This window comes from Erpetoichthys calabaricus, chromosome 13, assembly GCF_900747795.2.
Source record: "Erpetoichthys calabaricus chromosome 13, fErpCal1.3, whole genome shotgun sequence".
Taxonomy (NCBI): Eukaryota; Metazoa; Chordata; class Cladistia; order Polypteriformes; family Polypteridae; genus Erpetoichthys; species Erpetoichthys calabaricus.
In genome coordinates, this window is record NC_041406.2 from 7,051,640 (window position 1) to 7,076,523 (window position 24,884).

The 24,884-nt window shown below is 44.9% G+C and overlaps 1 protein-coding gene across 1 annotated transcript in view; it reads right to left on the reverse strand.

Annotated features, from left to right (window-relative positions):
- The window catches only part of ulk4 (unc-51 like kinase 4), a 499,390-nt gene that overhangs the window by 206,894 nt on the left and 267,612 nt on the right, over positions 1 to 24,884 (reverse strand). The window contains exons 23-27 of the mRNA XM_028817917.2: positions 20,642 to 20,775; positions 16,973 to 17,094; positions 12,715 to 12,771; positions 9,742 to 9,784; positions 9,547 to 9,641 (exon numbers count right to left, since the gene is read on the reverse strand). Of these exons, the coding sequence (XP_028673750.1) occupies positions 9,547 to 9,641; positions 9,742 to 9,784; positions 12,715 to 12,771; positions 16,973 to 17,094; positions 20,642 to 20,775 (451 nt within the window). The remainder of the gene's footprint in view (positions 1 to 9,546; positions 9,642 to 9,741; positions 9,785 to 12,714; positions 12,772 to 16,972; positions 17,095 to 20,641; positions 20,776 to 24,884) is intronic.

Genomic DNA, 24,884 nt, shown 5'->3' on the forward strand with positions numbered 1-24,884 from the left:
CCAATTGACTGCCCATTGTCTTTTGAGTGCCTGGCTCTTAAACTAATAACAGAATCAGGTCCTGTCTCACTCATTGTTCTTTATCGTCCCCCAAAATACAATGCATCCTTCTTATCCGATCTGATTGAACTTTTGACACACCTAAGCTCTTACTCTCAGAGAATTATCCTTTTTGGTGATTTCAACATCCATATTGACACCCCCACATCTAAACTGAGAAATGAATTCCTGTCCGTACTGGACTGTTTTGACTTGACACAACATGTTGATTTTCCAACCCATTCTGGTGGTCATATATTGGACCTGATCTGCACTTCTGGACTATCTGTTGCCAACATTTACAGCACTGATTTGGGACTCTCTGACCATAAAGCAGTATTTTTCACTGTCTCATTACCTCTCCCACCTCTTACCTGTAAACGACAAATTTCTTACAGAAACCTTAAAAATATCTGTCCCTCTATCCTTTCTGGATCCATTTCTGATCTTTTACTGTCTGCACCTATTCCACCAACACTAGATAGTGTTGTTCACCACTATAACTCAGCCCTTCATTCAGCATTAGATAAAACAGCTCCTTTAAAACATAAGGAGGTTTCCTTTAAACGCTCAGCTCCTTGGTATAACTCAGAATTGCGATCTATGAAAGCAGCTGGCCGACGCCTTGAGAGAATGTCACGTAAGACTGGCCTCACCGTGCACATCCAGGCTTTCTCTGACTACCAAAGAGCTTACAGAGAAGCACTAACTTCTGCCAAGAACACCCATTATGGCAGAATAATAGAAAGTAGCCATGATAACCCAAGGGTTTTGTTCTCTGTAGTTAATAAACTACTCGAACCCACATCTGGTCCAACTACCTCTTCTACTGAAGTCTGTGAGGAATTCCTCCACTTTTTCCGTAACAAAATTAAAGATCTAAATAATTCAACTAACATAAATACATCATCTGTTTATATCTCTCCCTGTTTTCCCACTCCATCCAGCTCCTTCTCTAAGTTCTCACCAGTCACATCTGCGTTTGTTAATAACCTGCTTTGTAAGATGAGGCCGACTACTTGTGTACTGGACCCCATCCCCACCACACTACTTAAATCCTGCCTTCGTGCCATAATCCCGACTGTTACAACAATAATAAACTCATCCCTTGACACTGGCTCTGTGCCGCTCACTTTTAAAATTGCTTCTGTAACCCCAATGTTAAAAAAGTCTGGCCTTGATGCTGACAATCTTAACAATTTCCGGCCTATTTCCCACTTACCTTTCCTGTCAAAAGTTCTTGAGCGTGTTGTAGCTTCCCAACTCACCAATTACCTAACCTCTAATAATTTGATGGAACCCTTTCAGTCTGGTTTCAGGGCGCGGCACAGCTGTGAAACTGCTCTGCTACGGGTAACCAATGATTTGCTTATGGCAGCAGACTCTGGACAAACTAGCATATTAATTCTGTTAGACCTCAGTGCAGCATTTGACACTGTTAGACATGACATCCTACTGTCCAGAATGGAGAACATGCTGGGTACCTCTGGCACTGCCCTCCAGTGGTTCAAGTCCTATCTGACTGATAGGCAAGAGTTTGTTAGTCTTGGCAACAGTAGATCCAGCTCAGCGCCAGTCACACAAGGAGTCCCTCAGGGCTCTGTCCTCGGTCCTCTGCTTTTCTGTATTTATATGCTTCCCCTTGGCCATATTATCCGTAGCTATGGACTGGGTTATCATTTTTATGCAGATGATACTCAGCTCTACTTCAATGTTAAAAGTGGAACTTCATCAGAGCTTTCTCAGCTCACAACCTGCCTTAGTGAAATTAAAACCTGGATGGAGCAGAACTCTTTAAAATTAAATTGCAATAAAACTGAACTCCTGCAAATTGGGACTAAAATGCAACTTAATAAAATGAGCTCCTTCCCAGTCCATCTTGGCGGTGATCTCATCAGACCTGCCTCTACTGTAAAAAATCTTGGTGTCATTTGTGATTCCTCCCTCTCTTATTCCGCTCACATAAATCACATTAAGAAGCTTTCTTACTTTCACCTCCGTAACATATCCCGTGTTCGCTCCTTCCTCTCCTTCTCTAATGCTGAGAAACTTATCCATGCTTTTATCACATCCCGCATCGATTATTGTAATTCCCTACTGGCAGGTGCCCCTTCTAATCTTCTATCACAGCTCCAGCTTATTCAAAACTCAGCTGCAAGAGTCCTTACTCGAACCAGCAGCAGCGAGCACATCACACCCATCCTGCTCCGTCTTCACTGGCTCCCTGTGTCCTACAGAATCGAATATAAAATCCTACTAATAACGTACAAAGCTTTAAATAACCTCGCACCAAACTACATCAGTGACCTTCTCCATCACTATGTGCCTGCCCGCCCACTAAGGTCCTCTGATTCTGGTAATCTTGTTGTGCCCCTCACTAATCTACACTCCATGGGTGACAGCAGGGCCTTCAGCTGTATAGCGCCCAGACTCTGGAATGACCTACCGAAATTAATCAGGTCAGCTGACTCCATGACTTCTTTTAAAAAACAACTCAAAACTCATCTGTTCAGGAAGGCTTTTAGCTCTACTTGACTTTATTACCCTTTCTCTCAGCTTACTTCTCTATCAAGATGCTCATGTAACCTGTATGTGTGTGCGAGACCATTAATTATGTTGTCTGTTTTTTTTTTTTTTTCAGAATTTACTGTCTTAATCTTCTTTGTTTATTTATCTGGTTTGTACAATGCTATATACTGTATATTCTGTCGTTCTTTATTTATTCTGTAAGTGCCTTGAGCATGGGAAAGGCGCTATATAAATAAAATGTATTATTATTATTATTGGTGCTTCCTCCACTCCCAAACAAGCATGTGCGGCTTCACTGGGATGCTCAATCTTGGCTTGGCAGCCCTTGAAAATGCAGCTCCCGTTGAACGCTACCACCAAGTGAGAAGTTCGTGCAGTTATTCGATTTTTGAATGCAAAAGGCATTAAACCGGTTGAAATTCATCGCCAATTGAATCCGGAATTCACTCTGGATGCTCTCTGCACCCAGTGAGTACCACCTGTTCCCTAAGTTGAAAGAACATTTCTCTGGAAGGCGATTCTGCTGCGATGAACAGGTGAAAGATGAGGTTCAACACTTCCTGAAGGACATGGCGGTGAGCTAGTATGACATGGGCATTCTAAAACTACCACAGCGTCTACAAAAATGCATCTACCGAAATGGCGATTATGTAGAAAAATAAATAATTCTTTAACCTTTAAAATGATGTAAATATTATAGAAAATAAACGGTTGTTTGTATTTCTAAAAAAAAAAAAAGAGACCTTACTTTTGGGACTGCCCTCATAGTTCTCATCCATCCACTCCTTTAATTCACTAACACAACTAATTAAAGACAACATCGGAGAAACTTCATCTGATTTAAATGAAAGGTATAACTGGGTGTCATCTGCATACGAGTGAACGTTAACATGACGTTTCCTAATGAGAGATCCCAGTGGACGCCTGTAAAGTGAAAACAGTAAAGGTCCCAGTACTGAGCCCTGCCGGGCACCATATCTCACTTCTGTGTATAATGATGGAGTCCTGTCAGCACATTTCTGTACGTATTGGAATCGATTTGATAAATAAGAACTAAACCAAGCGAGCACAGTGCCTGTGAGCCCAACGGCATTTTCTAGCCTGTGCAGTCAAATAGAATGGTCGATGGTGTCAAATGCTGCACTTAAGTCTAATAACATAATTACAGTGGAGTTTCCTTCATCAGAGGATATCAGAATGTCGTTTACGACCCGCGTTAGTGCCGTTTCTGTACTATGACCAGTGCGGAAACCAGTCTGGAATTTCTCAAATAAATTGTAATGCGCAAGGTGTGTCTGAAGCTGACTGGCGACTACTTCTTCTAGTATTTTAGAGAGAAAGGGTAAATCCTGGTAGGGTTTCCCAAGACAAACAGGTCTGAGGTGAAGATCCAGAATAACTCGATCCTGAGACCCCACATGGATTTAAATCAAGGATCGGTGTTTCCCTTGCCCAGGAAAGGGTACCCAGGGCCCCACCCTGGTGGCAGGTCTTGGGGAGGGGCTCGCTGGCGAGCGCCTGGACATTTGACCACAGGGCCCAGCCGGGCTCAGCCCGAAGGAGCACTGTGGTTCCACTCTCTTGTGGGCCCACCACCTGCAAGAGAGGCCATAGGGGTCGGGTGCAATATGATATGGGTGGTAGCCGAAGGTGGGAACTCTGGCGTTCCGACCCTCGGTTACCGAAACTGGCTCTTGGGACATGGAATTTTACCTTTCTGGCGGGGAAGGAGCCTGAACTGGTGCGAGAGGTTGAGAGGTACCGGCTAGATATAGTCGGGCTCACCTCTATTCACAGTCTGGGCTCTGGAACCATTCCTCTTGAGAGAGGCTGGACTTTGTTCCACTCTGGAGTTGCTGTGGGTGAAAGGCGTCAGGCAGGAGTGGGCTTGCTTCTTGCCCCCCGGCTCAAGGCCTGCACGTTGGGTTTCTCCCTGTTGGATGAAAGGGTTGCTTCCCTGCACCTTCGAGTTGTGGGAAGGACTCAGACTGTTTGGGTTTATGCGCCAAACAGCAGTTCAGAGTACCCAGCCTTCATGGAGTCCCTGGAGGAAGCGCTGCGAAGTGCAGCTTCTGGGGACTCTATCGTCCTGCTGGGAGACTTAAACGCTCATGTTGGCAACGACAGTGAAACCTGGAGAGGTGCGATTGTGAGGAACGGCCTCCCTGATCTAAACTCAATTGGTGTTCAGTTGTTGGACTTCTGTACTAGTCATGGATTGTCCATAACGAACACCATGTTTGAGCATAAGGGTGTCCATAAGTGCACTTGGCGTCAGGATGCCCAAGGTCGCAGCTCGATGATCGACTTTGTAATCATGTCATCGGATCTGCGACCTTATGTCTTGGACACTCGGGTGAAGAGAGGGGCTGAGCTGTCAACTGATCACCACCTGGTGGTAAGTTGAATCAGATGGCAGGAGAGGCTGCCGGACAGACCAGGCAGACCCAAACGTATAGTGAGGGTCTGCTGGAAACGTCTGGCAGAGGAACTGGTCAGAAAGATCTTTAAGTGCCACCTCCGGTAAAACTTCAATCTCATTCTGAGGGAGGCGAAGAACATTGGAGTCTGAATGGAACATGTTCCGAGCCTCCATTGTCGAAGCAGCAGAACGGAGCTGTGGCCGCAAGGTTGTCGGTGCCTCTTGTGGCAGCAATCCATGAACCCGGTGGTGGACACCGAAGGTTCGAGAGGCCGTCAAGTTGAAGAAAGAGTCCTACTGGGTCTGGTTGACCAGTGGGACTCCAGAGGCAGCTGAGGGGTATGGGCGGGCCAAGCGTGTGGCGGCATCGGCTATTGCAGAGGCAAAAACTCAGGCATAGGAGGAGTTTGGGGAAGCCATGGAAAACGACTTTCGGTCGGACCAAGAAGGTTCTGGCAAACCATCAAGTGCCTCAGGAGGGGAAAGTGGTGCTCCACCAACACTGTGTACAGAGGAGATTGGGGCCATACATATCAGAGGCCCAGGTCACCAAGGTAGTTAAAAAGCTCCGAGGTGGTGGGGCCCCTGGGGTTCCTCAAGGCTCTGGATGTTGTGGAGCTGTCCTGGTTGACACGTCTCTGCAACATCGCATGGACATCGGGGGCAGTGCCTCTGGATTGGCAAACCGGGGTGGTGGTCCCATTTTTTAAGAAGGGTGACCGGAGGATGTGCTCCAGCTATAGGGGGATCACACTCCTCAGCCTCCCCGGTAAGGTCTATTCAGGGGTGCTGGAGAAGAGAGTTCGGTCGATGGTCGAATCTCGGATTCAAGAGGAACAATGCAGATTCCGTCCTGGCCGTGGAACACTGGACCAGCTCTACACCCTGGCCAGGATCCTGGAGGGGGCATGGGAGTTTGCCCAACCAGTCCACATGTGTTTTGTGGATTTGGAGAAGGCATTCGACTGTGTCCATCGAAGAATCCTGTGGGGTGTGCTCCAAGAGTACGGGGTACAAGGCTCGTTGTTACGAGCCATCCAGTCCCTGTACAGGAGGAGCAGGAGCTTGGTCTGCATTGCTGGTAATAAGTCGGTCTCGTTTCCTGTTGAGGTTGGACTCCACCAGGGCTGCCCTTTGTCACCGATTCTGTTCATAAGTTATATGGGCAGAATTTCTAGGCGCAGCCAAGGAGCAGATGGGGTCTGGTTCAGTGACCTCAGAATCTCGTCTCTGCTATTTGCGGATGACGTGTTTCTGTTGGCTTCATCGGACAGTGACCTCCAGCTCTCATTGGAGCGGTTCGCAGCCGAGTGTGAAGCGGTGGGGATGAGAGTCCGCACCTCTAAATCCGAGGCCATGGTTCTCTGCTGGAAAAGGGTGGAATGCTCTCTCTGGGTTGGGAACACAGTACTGCCTCAAGTGGAGGAGTTCAAGTATCTCGGGGTCTTGTTCACGAATGGAGCGGGAGGTCGACAGACGGATCGGTGCGGCATCCGCAGTAATGAGGGCTCTGCAACGGTCCGTCATGGTGAAGAGAGAGCTGAGCCAAAAGGCGAGGCTGTCGATTTACCAGTTGATCTACGTTCCTATCCTCACCTATGGCCACGAGCTTTGGGTAGTGACCAAAAGAGCAAGATAACGGATACAAGTGGCCGAAATGAGTTTTTTTTCCGCAGGGTGGCCGGACTTCCCCTTAGAGATAGGGTGAGGAGTTCAGTTATCTGGGAGAGACTCGGAGTAGAGCCGCTGCTCCTCCGCATTGAGAGGAGTCATTTGAAGTGGTTCAGGCATCTGGTTAGGATGCTCCCTGGACGTCTCCCTAGGGGGGTGTTCCGGGCATGTCCCACTGGGAGAAGGCCACGGGGCAGACCCAGGACACGCTGGAGGGATTATATGTCCCGGCTGGCCTGGGAACGCCTCGGGGTCCCCCCAGAGGAGCTGGAGGAGGTGGCCGGGGAGAGGGAGGTCTGGGCTTCCCTGCTTAGGCTGCTGCCCCCGTGACCCAACCTCGGATAAGTGGTGGATAATGGATGGATGGAAGGGTAAATTTGAAATAAGCCTATAATTATTTAGTACGTGTGGGTTTGGGTCTGACTTTTTAAGTAAAATGTTGTGGTAGGCACACTAGCTCAGAAACAACAGGCACAGCTGAGTATCATCGTCAACATAGCACTGATAAGCATGAACATTTGACAGTAAACAGTGAAACTCCTACACATTCTCACTCTATAAGATTATCTTTTTCAGCAGTCAGAAAAAAGAAAAAAAACAAAGACATTTTCAGGGTTGTATGTGGAAGCGTTAAAGTCTTGACACAGCTTTTCTACATCAGATTCCAATTTTAGGTCAAGGCTGGGATGTCAGTTTAACAGAAGTTTCTTCAGATTGCATTCACAGAAAATGCGTGGCTTCCAGTAAAATCCTTTGAATCCCACTGGTTTGGATATTCTCTCCACTAGTCGTTAGTCTAAACAACTTCTCCAAATTTAGCATAAGGCACAATGTGGGATGGCTTGCTTGTCTTGTGCATGACCACATTGTTGATCGGAGCCCAAAACAAACTTGGCAGAAGAACACTTCATATCCAGCTGAAGGTCCCGGGCTGCACCGTCAAAATAAAAAAAAATGGATTTTGTTAAGTGAGATATTGGCAGAAATGCCAAAGGAGTTTTTCGGATGTCCAGTCATCTGACATTAAAACATAACATTAGACAAAAACAAACAGTGGAGGTCATGATTCATCCATAGATACGTTTAAATCAAATCTACACAGTGTGATTAACTGAGCTAAATGTGGAATGTTCTGTATGCCAATATGCACAGAGATTTCCCAGTCTACATAATAAACCAGCAGGCCTTTTGCCTTACATGGCTGCAGTAAAGTATTAGTTGCATTCCCTCAGCACAACAAGCAAACATCACTGTGCCAGAGTGAAGACAAGCCAGACCAGAAAACAGCTTGACCAGTAAATGGAGCAAACAGCTCAAAAGCTAAAGTCAGAAATCGAAAGCCTTGTGTACAAAAAAACCAAACGCACATAAGAATCCAAAACCAACAAAACCAAACATGCAAAAGAATCCAAATGAACAAAAACCAAACACACATAAGAACAAACGAACAAAACCAAACACGCAAGAATCTGAATGAACAAAAACCAAACACGCATAAGAATCTGAACGAACAAAAACAAAACACACAAGGATCCGAACAAAAAAAAAAACAAACACGCATAAGAATCCAAAACCAACAAAACCAAACACGCATAAGAATCTGAACGAACAAAAACCAAACATGCATAAGAAACCGAATGAACAAAACCAAACACGCATAAGAATCCGAACGAACAAAAACCAAACACGCATAAGAAACCGAATGTACAAAACCAAACATGCATAAGAAACCGAATGAACAAAACCAAACACGCATAAGAACAAACGAACAAAACCAAACATGCATAAGAAACCGAATGAACAAAAACCAAACATGCATAAGAATCCGAACAAACAAAACCAAACACGCATAAGAATCCGAACGAACAAAAACCAAACACGCATAAGAATCCGAACGAACAAAAACCAAACACGCATAAGAAACCGAATGAACAAAACCAAACACGCATAAGAATCTGAACAAACCCCCTAAAATGATTCTGAATAACTAAGCAGTTTGCATGTTCTCCCCGTGTCTGCGTGGGTTTCCTCCCACAGTCCAAAGACATGCAGGTTAGGTGCATTGGCGATCCTAAATTGTCCCTAGTGTGTGCTGGGTGTGTGTGTGTGTGGTGTGCCCTGCGATGGGCTGGCGCCCTGCCTGGGGTTTGTTTCCTGCCTTGCGCCCTGTGTTGGTTGGGATTACAGCAGACCCCCGTGACCTTGTAGTTAGGATATAGTGGGTTGGATGATGGATGGATGGCTATACATCATCATCAAATAATCTAAAGATGAACAAATAAAGACATGAAAAAGAAATCTGAACGGAAACCGGGCTAACTCCACTGGCTAAAACGTAACAGGGGCAACTACAAGACTACAAATAAGAAGTGTAAGAGGGCAATGTCGGTAACACCTTCTTCTCCTTTTGCTTCCAGGGTGGACCACCCCCCAACAAGGCTACTGGTGTCATATTCAGTGCCATCAAACTGGAACTCCCACCACTGCACAGGACACAAGGAAAAATCAACAACAGAAGTTCACAGAGGAACCTGAAAAGCGAGTGTGCAACTTCACCACATCACCTCAGTGACTTGACCCTGACAGAATCTGAGTTACTGCGACCTGCATGGTCATCGTTCATTTTAGTATTTTTCCAGATTTACTTTCTCCTCATTATACAGGCATGTGGTACTGTAAACCTCTCTCTATTCTTACAATGTCAAGCTTCACGCTTCCTATTCTCTTCATGTGTCCAGCTTCTACTAAACATCAGCATGTTCTCAAAAGAGATGGCACATCAGTTAAAAAAATTGAACTAAATAAGGGAGAAGAAGAGGCAATCTGTGATGCATTTTAAAACCATAACTTCTGAATGTTGTATACGACACAGAAGGAACGCTTACAGCTGAGCGATACTGCATCACCAGAGCTGGGTGCTGTGCCACCGCTTCAATTGCTGACAAAGTGCTCCTGGTAAGTTCTTCTGAAGCAGCTTGTCCTGCAGATAGAGTTTTTATTTTTGTTTAGATGTGGATTTAAACAGACCTGAGATGCTTACATGTGTAGAACAGAATATAAGGTGGAAAAATCAGACTTACCTACTGCACTCGTTTCATTGGTGTCTATTAGCTTGATGTGATTCTGTAAAAGAAAAAGCAACACCGTCAAGGTCTTCTGGTGCCAGGATGGGGCAGACAACACCAGACAGAGCTTTTCAAATCATGCTACTGACGAGAAGAGGAGTCCTAATCGGTCTTTCTGAAATCCAGCATCTCTTAGAAGTGGCACGAAGAGGCAATTTTGAAACTGCTAAGCAACCTCACTGGTAAGCATGAAGCCCCAACTATTCTCACCAGCACCCATACCACCTGCACTTCAGAAGAGGTCATCTGCCTCACGCTAAGCATGTTCAGGCCCAGTCAGTACTTGGATGGGTGACCATCTAATAATAATAATTCATTACATTTATATAGCGCTTTTCTCAGTACTCAAAGCGCTATCCACACAGGGAGGTACCGGGAAGCGAACTCACAATCTTCCACAGTCTCCTTACTGCAAAGCAGCAGCACTACCACTGCGCCACCGTTTGGGTTGCTGCTGGAAGAGGTGATGGCGAGACCAGCAGGGGGCATCTACCCTGTGATCTGAATGTGGATGCCAATGCACCAGTGCAGTGACAGGGATACCGTGCTCTAAATAGGTCCTGAGTCTCTGTCGTTATACAAGATCCCTGGGCATCCTTCGCAAAGAGCCTGGTTATCTCTATGTCCAGACTAGATTGCCCTCTCCATGGCCTAGTCGTCCTGGCCCCCTAATCATCTCCTGTCTCTAATTGGCTCTCTCACTCACCACTTCACCACCTAACAGCTAATGTGTGATAAGAGTACGGGAGCAAAAATGGCTGCTGTCACATCATCCAGGTGGGTGCTGCACATTAGTGGTGGGTTGAAGTGACTCCCCACTCACTATATAAAACGCTTTAAGTAGTGAGAAAGGTGCTATATACATGTAAAGAATTATTATTATTATAATACAGACAAGAAAACTCAACTGAAACGGTTAAAGATCTCATTTTTAAAAGCATCTGCTCACCCCCTTTGCACAATTATAAAACAGACTTTAATGAGTTAGCTACTGTCACACACGTGCACATGGGAGGCAGCTAAAGGGCTCGAAGGAAGGTAATTCCACACCAGACCAGGGGGTGGCGAAGTACACTGATCCTTTCTCTTTTTCAACTGCAGACCCATTCTGGAAAATTCTGCCTGGCCTCCACAACATCACTTCCGATCAGGAGACCCATGATGTCACTTCCAGGTTCCAGTCATATGAAAAAGTTTGGGAACCCCTCTCAGCCTGCATAATAATTGACTCTCCTTTCAACATTAAAGATAACAGTGGTCTGTCTTTCATTTCCTAGGAACATCTGAGTACTGCGGTGTTTTCTGAACAAAGATTTTTAGTGACGCAGTATTTAGTTGTATGAAATTAAATCAAATGTGAAAAACTGGCTGTGCACAAATGTGGGTCCCCTTGTCATTGTGCTGATTTGAATGCCTGTCACTGCTCAATGCTGATTGGTTGGTTGATGAGCTCGTTAAGCCTTGAACTTCATAGACAGGTGTGTCCAATCATGAGATGTAAAGGTATTTAAGGTGGTCAATTACAAGTTGTACTTCCTTCCCTTTGACTCTCCTCTGAAGAGTGACAGCATGGGATCCTCAAAGCAACTCTGCAAAGATCTGAAAACAAAGATTGTTGAGTCTCCTGGTTTAGGGGAAGGCTACAAAAAGCCATCTCAGAGGTTTAAACTGTCAGTTTCTGTAACCGTAAAGAATGGAATCAGCAAATGGAAGGCCACAGGCACAGTTGCTGTTAAACCCAACAGGTCTGGCAGGCCAAGAAAAATACAGGAGCGGCATATGAGCAGGATTGTGGGAATGGTTACAGACAACCCACAGATCACCTCCAAAGACCTGCAAGAACATCTTGCTGCAGATGGTGTATCTGTACATCATTGTACAATTCAGTGCAATTTGCACAAAGAACATCAGTATGGCAGGGTGATGAAAAAGAAGCCCTCTCTGCACTCACGCCACAAACAGAGTCGCTTGTTGTATGCCAATGCTCATTTAGACAAGCCAGATTCATTTAGGAACAAAGCGCTTTGGACTGATGAGACAAAAATGGAGTTATTTGGTCAGAATAAAAAGTGCTTTGCATGGCAGAAGAATCACACCACATTCCAAGGAAAACACCTGCTACCTCCTGTCAAATTTGGTGGAGGTTCCATCATGCTGTGGGGCTGTGTGGCTAGTTCAGGGACTGGGGTCCTTGTTAAAGTCGAGGGTCAGATGAATTCAACCCAATAGCAACAAATTCTTCAGGATAATGTTCAAGCATCAGTCACAGAGTTGAAGTTACGCAGGGGTTGGATATTCCAACAAGACAATGATCCAAAACACAGTTGGAAATCTACAAAGGCATTCATGCAGAGGGAGAAGTACAATGTTCTGGAATGGCCGTCACAGTCCCCTGACTTGAATATCATCGAAAATCTATGGGATGATTTGAAGCAGGCTGTCCATCAAAATGAACTGAACTGGAGAGATTTTGTATGAAGAATGGTCAGAAATACCTCCATCCAGAATCAGACACTCATCAGAGGCTATAGGAGGACAGCGTCTAGAGGCTCAAGTAAGTATTGATGTCATATCTCTGTTGGGGTGCCCACATTTATGCACCTGTCTAATTTTGTTATGATGCATTTTGCATATTTTCTGTTAATCCAATAAACTTAATGTCACTGCTGAAATCCTACTGTGTCCATAAGGCATGTCAGACATTAAAAGGAACTTGCTACTTTGAAAGCTCAGCCAATGAGAAACAAAAATCCAAAGAATTAAGAGGGGTCCCCAAACTTTTTCATATGACTGTACATCACTTAAAAAACCCACTATCTCAACCTCACCAGTTAGTTCTGTTTTGGACTCGAACCTGTACACATACGGGTGGCTTTCCCAACTCTTATTTTTTTTTGTGGCTCTTGTCTCATCTTTGACACTACTCACCAGAAGTTCTCCTAAATTCGAAAGGAAATCTTCATTAACAATCTGTGGTCTAAAAATCTGTAAAGAAAGAGAAAAAAATACACGTATGACAAGGAAAAACAATAGCGTCTAATAAAAATGAAATCTGTTACGCACTGCTGTTATTAGCTTTTAACGTCACTACTACAATCATGAACAGCACCAAACCAACTCGGTTTGCTCAGTAGTGATGAGCGAACGCCACAGACTTCACTTGGTCGTGAGTTTGGTAAAATCCTCCTTTTAACATATAAAGTATTAAATGGTCGAGGTCCGGCTTACTTGTCTGAACTTATCATGACTTACAAACCTGAGCGCACATAAAGATCTCAAGATGCCGGTCTGCTTATGATTCCAAGGATTAATAAAATAACAGTGGGAGGTCGAGCTTTTAGTTGCAGGTCCCCTAAACCGTGGACTGGTCTGCCTGCTACTATAAGAGATGCCCCTTCGGTCTCAGCTTTTAAAACCCGGCTGAAGACTCACTACTCCAGTTTAGCACACCCTGACTAGAGCTGCTGATTAACTGTGCAGACTGCATCTCTGTTGTTAGTCATTAGCACTAAAACAGAACATGATAGTTAGAATCAGATACTAACCCTCACCTATTCTGTTTCTCTTCTCGGTGCCCGAATGTGGCACTTGGTGCCACGGCCCACCTGCCAAGTTGTTTTGCCTGCCTAAGGTAAAGTCATCCCTGATGGAGGATTGCAGGAATCATGGGAAAGAGGGGTCCTTTCATCAGATTGGCTGGCCCAGTGCTGTTTCAGCTGTGGAATGGCCAAATGAGGGAGGCAGCTTGATGAATAAGGTCTCCAGGACTCTAAATATATCCAAATCTTATTATGTGATATCATCTACTGTTAAATTCTGCTCTGTACTTCTAAAAAATTTTTAATTTTATATTGAGGATTTGTTCTGTTCTGTGTATTGTATTGTATTGTATTGTATTGACTCCCTTCTTTTGACACCCATTGCACGCACCTGGAAAGGGGCCTCTCTTTGAACTGCCTTTCCTGAGGTTTCTTCCATTTTTTCCCTACAAGGGTTTTTTTGGGAGTCTTCTTAGAGAGTCAGGGCTGGGGGGCTGTCAAGAGGCAGGGGCTGTTAAAGCCCATTGCGGCACTTTTTGTGTGATTTTGGGCTATACAAAAATAAACTGTATTGTATTGTGTTGTATTGTATTGTACTGTGAAATCTCTCAAATGTTCGAGAACTTTGCTTATTTCCGAGAAATGCACTAAAGTCAATAGGTAAGTTGGAACTGAAGTAGTTTTGACTGGATCATAATGGCACAATGGTCTTTTAAGTGTCCCAGTGGGACAGCATCTGCCAACTATCCTGGATCAATTATTGTGGTGAAAAACATGACCACCACCATGCCTCAAACAACAAAAAAGACACAGAGGAACAATAACTACAAACAAAATACAACAAATGGCCACAAACTAGCAATAAGTAAAAAAAAAAAAAAAAAATAATATATCATTGTGCTCACAGGGTTTCAATCTTGGGGTACACATTGGCCGTGCCACAAACTGGCAGCATGTTTAGCTTGTCCCATTGTCTGTAGTTGTGACTCCTGGAGTAGCAGGTAACTTTTTTTTTTTGGCTCCGATCAATCTGTGCAGCTACTTTGTACTTTTTTCTTCCATCAAGAAGGCAGAAACAAAGTTGTAAACAGTAATCATTTTTTATTATTATCATTATTTTACAGGGTCTCATTCTGAGGTGAGGAGGAAGAGAGAAGGCCTCTTTTAAGGCTTGTTTTGACTAGTAAGGTCTGGTCATGTACAGCACGTCGCCTCACCCACCATACAACGAAACAGCTCAAAATCTCGGATGGTAACTCCCCCCCCCAGGCAGACATGCGGTCCAGTCCCAACTTCCCAGAAATGACCATCTGCCCCAGCCAGGTGTTACATGGCCTGGTCCAGCCAAACGGGTCCTGTGAGCCGGAGCACCCTCGGGTAATCGCGTAACTGACGCTCCCTCACAATGCAGGTAATGTACCTTATTCAAGTCAAACCAGCATTACTCAGGATTCTCTGAAGGCACACAACACTGAAGGAGTCCAGTCTTCGTCTCAGGTCACCGGATAGCGTCCATGTCTCCCAACCATATAACAAGACAGCGGCTGAAGTTTGTTTCTTGGTGCATAGAGAAATGTCGGCAACTTAACATCAGCAAAACCAAGGAACTGCTCATTGGCTTTCACCACACCAAAGAGCCTCTATGTCCGGTCACGATTCAAGGAGTGGATGTAGAGGTGGTCCACTGATACAAGTACTCGGGGGTCCAGTTCAGTGAGAGGTTGCACTGGTCTTGTAACACTGAGGAACTATATAAGAAAGGCCAGAGTAGGCTCTTTTTCCATAGGAGATGGCATTCTTTTAAGATGGCAAGTGACATCCATCACATCTTCTACAACTCTGGGATGGTCAGTGCGATTTTCTACGCCATGGTGTGAAAGGCCGGTGACATCACTTCGAGAGAGGCCCATCAAATTACAAGGGTAGGCTCAGTTATGGGATACACTCTGGACCCCTTGGAGGTCATAACAAACCAAAGAATTAAAACAAAACTGAATGCCATTATGAACAACCCTGCACATCCTCTCTGTGACACACTAACACTGAGGACTTTCAGCCAACACATCATTCAGCAAATGTGTGTCAAGAAACGCCACAGGGGCTCCTGTATACCAACAACAATACGCCTTTATAGCGCCTCACTCAGACTGGGACTGCTCAGTCAGAACTTTTCTTTATTTTTAATTTTTTTGTTTTATAGTCATTTTGGCAAGTTTCCCCGCCAAAGTTTATGTATATTTATTTATTTAAAACAGCTTCCGTAGAAAGCCAAATTTCCCCCTGGAGACAAATAAAGTAACTAACTGAGTAAGCAAGTAACTAACTCGTTTGTTTGTTCTTCGTTCATTCTTCCTTCATTCGTTTGTTCGTTCTTCCTTCATTCGTTCCTTCGTTTGTTCGTTCATTCGTTTGTTTGTTCAATCTTCATTCATTCTTCGTTCATTCTTCGTTCGTTCTTCATTCAATAATTCTTCCTTCGTTTGTTCATTCTTCCTTCATTCGTCCGTTCATTCTTCCTTCATTCGTTCATTCATTCTTCTTTCGTTCATTCTTCATTCAATAATTCTTCCTTCGTTCGTTCATTCTTCATTCAATAATTCTTCCTTCGTTAGTTCATTCTTCATTCGTTCGTTCGTTCGTTCATTCTTCCTTCATTCGTCCGTTCATTCTTCCTTCATTCGTTCATTCATTCTTCCTTCATTCGTCTGTTCATTCTTCCTTCATTCGTTCATTCATTCTTCCTTCATTCATTCTTCCTTCGTTCATTCTTCATTCAATAATTTTTCCTTCGTTTGTTCATTCTTCCTTCGTTCATTCGACACAAATTTGTTGGACATCCTGGTCCAAAAGTATGGACATTAATATGAAGTTGCTGTCCCACCCCCACGAAATATCAGAGGTGTTACAACCTGCGTTAAGTTCAAAAGCTGAGCAGTCTCGGAGAATTGTGAAACAGAGCAGATGCTCCACCAAATCCAAATGTACCAACAATGAAGGTGGTTAGGACATCTAGTGAAGGTTAACCCCTTAGTGTCCTCCACAGTCTGTTACTGGGGGCAAAAAGTATGGTCAGCCCTGACTGGCGTATAACTAGTGGGGTCTAACGACGAGAAGGAGAGGGATTGACTGAGTGAGTCCTATTTATTCTGTATGTCAATGCTGACTCATGTTATATCATAAACTGCAAGAGCTCAAGTTAAGGCCTCTTGCAGGTTTTGAGATAAGCATTTAAAATTTTGGCAAAAATACAAAAACGTGAAATTATTTTAGAACAGGAGAACAATAAAGGCAGCTAACTACACAATGAGATCAATTAAAAGTATGAATGATGCATGGAGTCTGACACAAAAGAGACACAAACTTTCCCAGTGTGAGTGTGTCAGTGAGTGACCCCCTTCATGAGGTGTAACCCTCTCCAGGGTGGGCTACTCCTTTGTACCCAAAGCTGCCAGGGATAGGCACCAGCTCCCGTGAACTGCACAGAAAAAGGAAGGACATTGTCACAGCCATACAGATAACAGTAGTTTAAGGTATTATTTACTTACTTTGTAGAAACCAAAACCAAATATTATTTTCACACTTAAGGAGCAAAATTATGGAATGCAGGAGCAAAACTAAAAATAGATACAAATAAAAAAAATGCATACCTGTGAAGTTAGAAGATGAAGAACAATGGACATTGTGGGAAGGCATTGTTTTAGTTGCTTGGCCTGAACAGTTGATGGATGTTTGCGCCTCGAAACATTCGCTAATGCTGAAAGGATATCACCTAAGGAAAAAAATAAAAGATTAATCAAATGGTAGCACACAAGTAACCTTTCCACATGGAGTGCTGCTGTATCTATTTATATATTGACTTTCTGAGTACAATGGGATAACACCGAGAGCTCAAGTCTTTCAGTTTTCTGTTATTTTTATTTTAATTTACATCCCGTCCCAACGTTTTTGGAAATGGGGTTGCACGTCCATTTTTTAGTATGGGGGTGAAGCAGGGTAGCAGAACATTGCAGACGTAGAGAACATCCAGACTGAGAAAATCAGTTTGACAAGAGCAACTTTGGGATGTCGGAGGAGCGGTGCTCGTCACAAATTTGGTTTGCTAGTAGAAGGGTGCAGTCGTTCAAATCATATTGCATCCACCGCCATGTGGGATATTGACGGTGCATCCAGTACGTTACAGAGACGCAGCACAAGTGTTGACCAACCATCACAACCTCTAATGACACGTCTGGAACATGTGAACTTCAGATTCATTTTGGTTTTTGGTGACGGGTGTACGGGTCAAAACTTTACGTATTGTTTTCGTCCCACGTAGAAGTCGAACCTACAGAGTGTGGAGACCAGCCTCGACACAGACAGGCACACACCGATGGTTCAAACACACATGCACGTTTGTTCGACATATTTACAATATATACAGTGTACCACACACAACCCGGTGCCCCTGCACCACACACCCTCAGTCCAGGCCTCTTTCTTTCTTGCCTTCCTTCACCGCCTCCACTCCTCTCCTCCGAGCTTCGTCCTCTTCCACCCGACTCCAGCTGACGAATGGAGGGAGGCGGCCCCTTTCAAGTCCACCGGGACGTGCTCCAGGTGCCTCTTGACGAGCTTCCTGCGGCACTTCCTGGTGTGGTGGAAATAACGCACGAGCACCCGGAAGCACTCCAGGTGTGTCTGGTGTTCCTTGTGGAAGTGCTGATGTCCAGGGCCTCATAGGCATTTGGGCGCCCCCTGGCAGTGACCACTGGCCCCTATAGGATTGAGCTTCCATGCTTTGTTCCCGTGGTCCCAATACCAACCAAGGCAGCTGCCCTCTCGTGGTCCGGGGGAGGCATAGTCCTTCCAGGCGTCCCGGCTGGGTAACTCTTGAATAAAACCGTACAGTTTTGTCGCACCACAAACACATTCACAGGGGAAGGAATTAGAACAGTGGACTCCAACTTTGTTTGCACCACGGATCGGTTTCACGCAAGACAAATTTTCCACGGACCGGCCATCATGCATGCATAATAAAACACAACTTAGCACAACGCAGAATAAGTGGGAGCCCAGAGCTCGTTTTCCTGCACCGAGACGGCCCCATCTAGGGGTGATTGGGTGTCGTGTATTCCTTATGTCCAGTCTACTCTGTAATTTCATTGTGGTTGCTGTCAATGGAGAAATCTCCGCTTCACAAAGATACGATATCGGAAATGGAAGCAGGGGTTTCAGGGCTTTTGTGGCGAACTTCAGAGACGTTTGTTTATAGGTAGGGTTAAGCTTGCGGGTTTAATTTATCGGGCATCAAAAGTGTGACAGAGAGAAGTGTGGGAAAGAGGCTCAGGCGGAAGGGATGGGGAGATTGTTGAATGACGAGTGATCACAGTTATTGTACCCCACAAACAAATCCATCTGCACGCACATCCAAGCCTTACGTAATACCGCCGCCCTCCTACTTTCCTAACTACAGCGGCTCTCAAGGTACATAAGTCACCGTTCTACAGAGACGATCTGCTCGATCGGATTGAACTCTGGGTAATTTGGAGGCCAAGTCAACACCTCAAAGAATTCCTGAATAATTTCCGCAATGGGACAGGGCGCATTATCCCTCAGGGGATACTGTAGCCATTAAGGGGTGTATGTGGGCCTGCAGCAATCTTCAGGTAGGTGGTATGCGTCAAACTAACGTCCACATGAATGCCAGGATCCAAGGATTCCCAGCAGAACACTGGCCAGAACATCGCACTGCCTCCGCCGGCTCGCCTTCTTCCCATAGTGCATCCTGCTGCCTGCCATCTCTATAACAACACAGACACACGGCCATCCACATGATCTAAAAGAAAACACGATTCGTCAGATCAGGCCACCTTCTTCCATTGCGCCACCGTCTGACTCACCAAAAAAAGTGGAAAAACGTACCCTGGTCTGATGAATCTCCATTTCTACTGAGGCATATGGAGAGTAGGGTCAGAATTTGAAATCCATGCATCCAACCTGCAATGTGCCAGCAGTCTAGGCTGTTGGTGGTGGTGGTGTGATGGTTTGGGGAACGTTTTCTTGGCACACTTTAGGCCAGTTAATGCCAATCCATCATTGCTTGAATGCCACGGCATATTTGATGGTTGCTGACCATGTGAATCCTTTCAATCTTGTAATGGCTACCTCCAGCATGATCATGCACCACGTCACAGAAGCAGACTGGTTTCATGAACATGATGATGAGTTATGAAATAAATCCAATAGGGAAACAGGAGATGAATGTGAAGTTGACAAACCTGACGAAATTACGTGATGCAATCAAGTCAACATGGAGCAGCATCTCAAAAGAATGAATCCAATATCTTGTGGAATCCATGCCATGAAGAACTGGAGGCTGTTTGGAGAGCAAAAGGAGGACCTACCCAGTATTAGTGGAGTGGTCCTGAGGATTTGCTCAGTGAGTGTGTGTTGTAAGGGATGGTTGGCAGCCCAACCCGGTCAGGATGTCCAAGACACGTAAGGAATGGGGGAAGGCAGCTTCTTTAGGGCACTGCCACCCCCAGAATGCTAGATGGTAGCTCCCCTGGGTTGCAGTAGTGCCCAGAATTCCCACAGGGTATCATGGGACTTGGAGTTCTTTACCTCGGCCCTGTTGGATACCGTGGGTGCCACCAGGGGGTGCTGGAAAGACTGTGGAGCTGTATGGCATGGTGTTTCCACCTTACCCAGAAGTGCTTACAGACCACATGGGTGGAAGAGCACAAGCACTTCTGGGTGGGCCAATATAAGAGGACTTGCCGGTCTCACAGAGTCGGATGGAAGGTGGACGAAGCTTGTTGGGAGGAGTGGAGGAGACAGTGAACAAGAGAGGAGAAAGAGCAGAGTGCTGTATCGTGCCGAGACTTGGGCTTATTGCATAACGCTTGGGGAAGAGTATCCCACGCAATAAAAGTCTCTTTGCCCTTTTAAATTGTGTGCCCATTTGTGCTGGGTGTTTGGGGAGCTGGAGCGCCCCCTACTGTCCACAGTGTACTTGATCCAATTCACAGCATGGGGGACCACAGCTGATCTTAGGAGGCCTGCATGTAAAGCTGAAAACAAACCCTTCACAATCACAGGAAACTGCAGAGGAAACTCACCGGCCGTGGAGTGTGAAATAATATTCTTACATAACACAGGGTATCGTGACTCTTAATACACCAACAGGCCTCATTTACCAATGAAACAGCAACTCTGGTCAATAGCTAACAATATTATTTAATCAATGAGCTAATTAAAAATAAAGCAAAATAATGTAACCTTGCCGTTTTTCCTTGTCTTAATCCAAATCTGCTCGTGTAATGTGATTGATTTACCCAGAATCGCTGGCAGCTCCTGCACAACGTGACGAATGAGCAGATCCAGGCACTTTGACAGGTATTCATTGCAGCTTTGTTGTTCCTTCCCTGGCATGGCCTTTCTGCTGTCTCTTTCAATGTACATCACCAGTCTGAAAGATAAGGTGAAAGGACCGCTACTGAGAAAACGGGCAAAAAAAAAAAACAAAACACAACAGGAGGCTGAAGAGGCAGCAACTGAAAATTGGAAGTAAATTGCCGTTCAAGAAAATGAATGCAAATCTTTATTGAGAGAAATGCAGTTTTTGTGTAAAATGTAAAAGGCAACGTCGACGTAATGCATAATATACAGATGAGAAAGACGGTAAAAGAGGGAATAAAACGGTAGGAAGGAAGGTTTAAAGAAAGAGCACATTGGGCAAATACAATACAATACAATTTATTTTTGTATAGCCCAAAATCACATAACAATAAATTGTATTGTATTGTATTGTATATACCCAATGTGCTCTTTTTTAAATGCATTTAAAATTAACAAATGTGGGTTTTATTTATAAAAAAAGAAAAAGAAAAAAGCCCATTACTCCATGGCCTGTTAAAATTAGACAATGATAAACATGAAATAAAATAAAGTAACGGGCTCCTTGACAGATGGAGTGGCCAGTGGCATGGGGGAGAAGAAAGACAAACAGACTGGCAAATAAATAGATGGATATCTAAAGGCACTATATAATAATTAAAATGATAGATAGATAGATAGATAGATAGATAGATAGATAGATAGATAGATAGATAGATAGATAGATAGATAGATAGATAGATCCCCACATGCCTCACAGAGTGCTCTCACTTCTCCTCAGGTATAGAGAAGAAGTTGCTACAGAACAAACACACCCAGAAGGGTGAAGGAAACATCCGTAAGAAAACATGACACGGGAGGTCAACTGAAGAGCATCCCAGGACCACCCCTTCTGGTCACATGACCCAAGGCCATTAACCTCCTTGGCATTAAACCCCCAAGCCTCTCTCATGATCAGTATTCCACATAAAAACGGTTAACCGCGAGTGTCTGCTGGGTTAAGTTGTTGAGATCCAACATGCAGTGTTCAGCCTGAATAACACACCGGATGGCATTCAGCTGCCATCTTGTGGATGAAATAAAATCATGTTGTGCAAAAAAAAAAAAAAAAAATGTTCTGCCAATCTCTGATAATTCATTAATATTCATGAGTGGGGTGGAGCTATCAATAACAACACACAATAGTGTGTAAATGAGAAGCTGTAAAACCAGTATTGGAACACCAATCTTCAACACCATCCAACCTCTGCTCCTTATGGACAAACAGACAGAGATGGGAGTAGATTCATACCTGGTGGCATGGATCGTGGACTATCTTACAGACAGACCTCAGTATGTGCGTCTCAGGAACTGCAGGTCTGACATTGTGGTCAGCAGCACAGAAGCGCCGCAGAGGACTGTACTTTCTCCGGTCCTGTTCAGCCATCGGACTTCCAGTACAACTCAGAGTCCTGCCACGTGCAAAGGTTCGCTGACAACACTGCTATCATGGACTGCATCAGGAGTGGGCAGGAGGAGGAGTATAGGAACCTAATCAAGGACTTTATGGTGCGACTCAAACCACCTACAACTGAACACCAGCAAAACCAAGGAGCTGGTGGTGGATTTTAGAAGGCCCAGGCCCCTCATGGACCCCATGATCATCAGAGGTGACTGTGTGCAGAGGGTGCAGACCTATAAATACCTGGGAGTGCAGCTGGATGATAAACTGGACTGGACTGCCAATACTGATGCTCTGTGCAAGAAAGGACAGAGCTGACTATACTTCCTTAGAAGGCTGGCATCCTTCAACATCTGCAATAAGATGCTGCAGATGTTCTATCAGACAGTTGTGGCGAGTGCCCTCTTCTACGCGGTGGTGTGCTGGGGAGGCAGCATAAAGAAGAGGGACACCTCACGCCTGGACAAACTGGTGAGGAAGGCAGGCTCTATTGTAGGCACGGAGCTGGACAGTTTGACATCTGCGGCAGAGCGAAGGGCACTGAGCAGACTCCTGTCAATCATGGAAAATCCACTGCATCCACTGAACAGGATCATCTCCAGACAGAGGAGCAGCTTCAGTGACAGACTGCTGTCACCGTCCTGCTCCACTGACAGACTGAGGAGATCGTTCCTCCATCACACTGAGGGGGTAAACGTTAACATTATTAAAAGTTATTGTCTGTCTGTATACCTGCATTGTTATCAATCTTTAATTTAATATTGTTTTTAATCAGTATGCTGCTGCAGTATGTGAATGTATGTGTATAATGTGTAATGTGTATAATTGACAGGAGATAATTGATGTTGGCCTACGTGAAACTTCAGTGGGGCAAAAGGCAAAATGAGTGCAATGCAGCAAACAAACATCAACGTGCGTGTAACAGGAAAATGTGGAAGTCACTAAACATTGTGCTGTGGTGGCCTACAATTGCACAAGGGGTCAAGTTGCTCACAGGTCAGGCAATGGCATTCTACCATCTCATAAGCATGCAGCAAGAAAAAAGAAACATGTCTGCTGTCCCAATGGCGACACCAGGCTGTGCATTGGTGACTGTTTCAAAACTCGTCACACAAACGACGTGTGCTAATCAAATTTCTGGAAAAAATAATACAGACTATTCCTCTGGTCTTCTATGTATTTTTATTAAAATAGTTCATTTCTTTGGCAGGTGGTCCCCTTTTCTTTCAATGAAGTTCCTTCCCCATCTCATTATTTTTATTTATTTTTTAATCGAGTTTGTACTCCACCACACTGACACAGTTGCTCGAAATTTAGGAAGCCAACAGAATATTGTGGTAAAGTTTTGTGTGTTTGAAGAGTACAGTCTAACCAGATTAAACCCAAGTGATTTGGAAATATGACTGTTTCAACACAAACCATACAGTGCATCCGGAAAGTATTCACATCACATCACTTTTTCCCACATTTTGTTATGTTACAGCCTTATTCCAAAATGGATTAAATTCATTTTTTTCCTCAGAATTCTACACACAACACCCCATAATGACAACGTGAAAAAAGTTTACTTGAGGTTTTTGCAAATTTATTAAAAATAAAAAAAAAAGACAAATCCCATGTCCATAAGTATTCACAGCCTTTGCTCAATACTTTGTCGATACACCTTTGGCAGCAATTCCAGCCTCAAGTCTTGTTGAATATGATGCCACAAGCTTGGCACACCTATCCTTGGCCAGTTTCGCCCATTCCTCTTTGCAGCACCTCTCAAGCTCCATCAGGTTGAATGGGAAGCGTCGGTGCACAGCCATTTTAAGATCTCTCCAGAGATGTTCAGTCGGATTCAAGTCTGGGCTCTGGCTGGGCCACTCAAGGACATTCACAGAGTTGTCCTGAAGCCACTCCTTTGATATATTGGCTGTGTGCTTAGGGTCGTTGTCCTGCTGAAAGATGAACCGTCGCCCCAGTCTGAGGTCAAGAGCGCTCTGGAGCAGGTTTTCATCCAGGATGTCTCTGTACATTGCTGCAGTCATCTTTCCCTTTATCCTGACTAGTCTCCCAGTTCCTGCCGCTGAAAAACATCCCCACAGCATGATGCTGCCACCACCATGCTTCACTGTAGGGATGGTATTGGCCTGGAGATGAGCGGTGCCTGGTTTCCTCCAAACGTGACGCCTGGCATTCACACCAAAGAGTTCAATCTTTGTCTCCTCAGACCAGAGAATTTTCTTTCTCATGGTCTGAGAGTCCTTCAGGTGCCGTTTGGCAAACTCCAGGCGGGCTGCCATGTGCCTTTTACTAAGCAGTGGCTTCCGTCTGGCCACTCTACTATACAGGCCTCATTGGTGGATTGCTGCAGAGATGGTTGTCCTTCTGGAAGGTTCTCCTCTCTCCACAGAGGACCTCTGGAGCTCTGACAGAGTGACCATCAGGTTCTTGATAACCTCCCTGACTAAGGCCCTTCTCCCCCGATCGCTCAGTTTAGACGGCCGGCCAGCTCTAGGAAGAGTCCTGGTGGTTTCGAACTTCTTCCACTTACGGATGATGGAGGCCACTGTGCTCATTGGGACCTTCAAAGCAGCAGAAATGTTTCTGTAACCTTCCCCAGATTTGTGCCTCGAGACAATCCTGTCTTGGAGGTCTACAGACAATTCCTTTGACTTCATGCTTGGTTTGTGCTCTGACATGAACTGTCAACTGTGGGACCTTCTATAGACAGGTGTGTGCCTTTCCAAATCATGTCC